Consider the following 3,212-nt stretch of genomic DNA (forward strand, 5'->3'; position numbering starts at 1 on the left):
GCTGGTTTACACCGTTAGCATTCCATAAGCAAATTTTCAATGCACTCATTTTTTATTCAATAAAATTTGCAACAATTGGTTTTGAGCCTTTATGAGGTCTTGAATCATATTTTGCATAGTAGACATGAATTGAGTCATACAATGAGTAACATTCAATATCATTCCTTCTATGCCACAAGTAGGGGGGTTCGGCTGCATTTGCTCAGCATTATTCCTTTGAATATTTGCAAATGTTTCTTGATTGGAGTTTGATTTCGCCGTGCTTGGTTGCGTTTGCAGTTTTAACGCGTCGGCAAAAGAAACGTTGGGAACTCGCTGCGCATTGGCAAAAAAGGCTCCTGGTGTAGTGGTTGATGGCGTGAGGTGTTGGGATGTATAAGAGCTAGTTGGAGTGGTGGAAGAGCGTACGGCTGTATTGCGCTGATTCATGCGAGACTTTAAGTCTTTGTATACAGGGCATCCCCTATAATTGGCGGTTTGGTTACCTTCGCAATTAGTGCATTTCTTTACAGCCACATGATCTTTGATAGCCTTGCAAGAAGCGGAAGCGTGAAGGTCGCCACAGGCAACACACACTGGGCACATGGTACAGTATGTTCTGGTGTGCCCAAATTCTTGATAAGTTGTGCACTGTATGGGACCGTTTCGCTTCTGCGGCTCCTCCACTGTTATTCTTCGGTGTAGAAGGTATCGTAGATTGTAGATTGGGTGAACTGCGTTTTTATTCATTGGCTTTGTTTCTGGTTTAAGTTCTACCTTAAACATAGGCTGAGCGATTTTTGCTCTGTTGATAATATTGACAACATTTTTAACAGAAAATCCTGCCTTCTCTAGAGCATGAGCAATATCAGCAATGGGTACACTTGATTCTATACCTTTTATTACTACTTGCAGTCCTTTGCTGCTTTTGAGCTGGTACGTATAGAAGTTTTTCTTATCTTCATTAAGGTGTTTGGTTACCAACCGGTAATTTTCTTCAGTTAGAATCTGAAGTTTGGTCTCTTTAATATTGCCCTTGGTAACTGATGTTACGTGGAACGTATTGTCTCCAATAAGCTGAGTTAATTTATTCACGAGCTCACTAAAGTTTTGCTCTCGTAAATAAATTGGGGGCGGTTTGGGTTTGGCTTTAGAAACTTCATTCGGCTCTTTGTCACATTCATTGTCCAGAATCGCAAACTTATTTCCCAGTAGAGGGTTAATGTCAGTGGTTTTCGTTTTTGCAGTTTTTGATGGGTTTGCAATTTTTTGCTGCTGTGGGCTTAATTTTCGTTTGACTTGTATATACCTATCAATACCCGTTTGAGTCAATGTACGGGTTGTTGGATTAAGTAGGTCAACTTGCGCTGAGCTGCGTTGCTTGGCTTGGGCTGGTGCCGAAATTTCCGTTTGTGCAGGTGTGGGTGAACTGCGTTGTGAAACCGCTGTCATTGCTGAAGTCGTGGTTGTAGTCGTTGTTGTGAGAGCTGCGCTCACCGTTGTTACTGTGCTTGTTGCTAAGCTAGTGCTTTGTTGTTGTGTTAGAACAACTTGGTCTACCAGAGACATTGGCGACTGTGCATGCCAAGGTGTTTGGGGGGAGGGAGAGAACGATTTATCGCGATCAGCATTGTTTGTGGGGGAAACGAACGAAAAGTAAGCATTTCGTCGATCAGCTGAATGCTTTTGGTCAGCTTCTGTTACGGCAAGGTTTATTTCACTGCACTTGGTGCTTGTTTCACTACTATTCGGTAAGCGCTTTTAGTTTATTGTATGTTGGCACATTTATTTGAATTTCTCGCGGCATTGCGAAAATTCTGAGAAAGTAATTTATAATTATAGGCAAATAAGCAGAAAGCTTATTTATGCCTAGTATTGTCTTTTCGCGTTGGTTCTGTTTTTTTTTTCTTTGCTTTACGTGAATTATTAATAATTTCTCGGCGGAGCGATTAAAAAACACGTCCGCACAGGTTGACAGTCAATCAAAAAATTAAATACTTATATTTATTGGTGAAATTACTTAATTTGTGCCGCGGAATACTGCCATTTTCTAGGAACCGTTATTCAAATTTATTTTTGATTATTGAGCTTGTAAGTTCGTAGTTCGTTGCGGAAAGAACAGAAATGAAAATGTCAGCTTTGAATTTATTACTAGGTGTTCGGATCAAGTCGTTGAATTTAATGCGAACTTCGACGCAACTACTCTTAGCGAACACTCCAAAGTCTCATTGGAGATCATGAACGAGGAGCTCACCGAGCTGTGGGGCAAAGCTAAAGCTGCATTTGAGCAATGTTTGCAGTCATTAAAAGCAGAAGATGAGGTAGAGGCAGTAAAAGCCAAGTATTCGGCCACTTTTAAAGACTATCTCTCTTGTAAAAGTTGCATTACAGAGTGTATGCGAAAATTCAGTGGCCCTTCACTTTCACCTCCACACTATCCTTCCCAAGCAGCCATTTCTGCAAATAATTTGCAACTACCACCTTGCGATACGGAAGTTTTTAGGGGCGATTATTCATCTTGGCCAACATTTCGCGATCTTTTCACCGCAATATACTTTAGTAACACGCGTTTAAGTAATGTAGAGAAATTATTTCACTTGCTTCGAAAAACAAGTGGGGAAGCCAAAGAAATAGTTAGCAAATCTCCGCTAACCAATCAAGGCTTTGATTTGGCATGGGCCAATCTCAAAGCCACCTTTGAAAATAAACGTGTGTTAGTCAATGGTCAACTTAAGTTGTTGTTTGCTTTACCAGTCATTCGTACTGAGAGCGCATCGGCATTAAAAAATATCCAAAGGAGCATCAATGGGTGTTTAGCAGCAGCGGACTTTGGAATCAATCACCGATGTTAGATGTCCATCGTCACCTTCAACGTCAACATATGCATTCCAACAACAACGGACAGCGCAACAACATCAGAACCCATCGGGGCAGAAGAAATTTTCACACGCTACCAACATATCGTCTGCAACACAATGTATTTTATGACCAAAGCAACAACATGTTCTGCGACTTTGCAAAAAATTTATAAGCCTTTCTGTTAGTAATCGATATGCCACAGTCAAAACACATAACTGCTGCATCAATTGCCTTTCAAGAGGCCATTCGGTAAAGGAGTGTAAAAGTAATTTTTCATGCACAACGTGCAATAGTAGGCATCACACTTTACTTCATAAAGTGAATGCAAATCCTTCAGTTGACAGTCAAGTGTCAAAACCTGGGGCTTCATCGCA

General features: G+C 40.8%; 1 protein-coding gene across 1 annotated transcript; it reads left to right on the top strand.

Annotated features, from left to right (window-relative positions):
• The first annotated feature begins 2,216 nt into the window (after positions 1 to 2,216).
• LOC118749503 lies at positions 2,217 to 2,831 on the top strand. Its single transcript, XM_036484296.1, has one exon. The coding sequence runs from the start codon at positions 2,217 to 2,219 to the stop codon at positions 2,829 to 2,831; it is 615 nt and encodes a 204-aa protein (XP_036340189.1).
• The last annotated feature ends 381 nt before the right edge of the window (positions 2,832 to 3,212 follow it).

This window comes from Rhagoletis pomonella, unplaced genomic scaffold (assembly GCF_013731165.1).
Source record: "Rhagoletis pomonella isolate Grant_MI unplaced genomic scaffold, Rhpom_1.0 Rhpom_scaffold_00017, whole genome shotgun sequence".
In the NCBI taxonomy this organism is placed as follows: Eukaryota; Metazoa; Arthropoda; class Insecta; order Diptera; family Tephritidae; genus Rhagoletis; species Rhagoletis pomonella.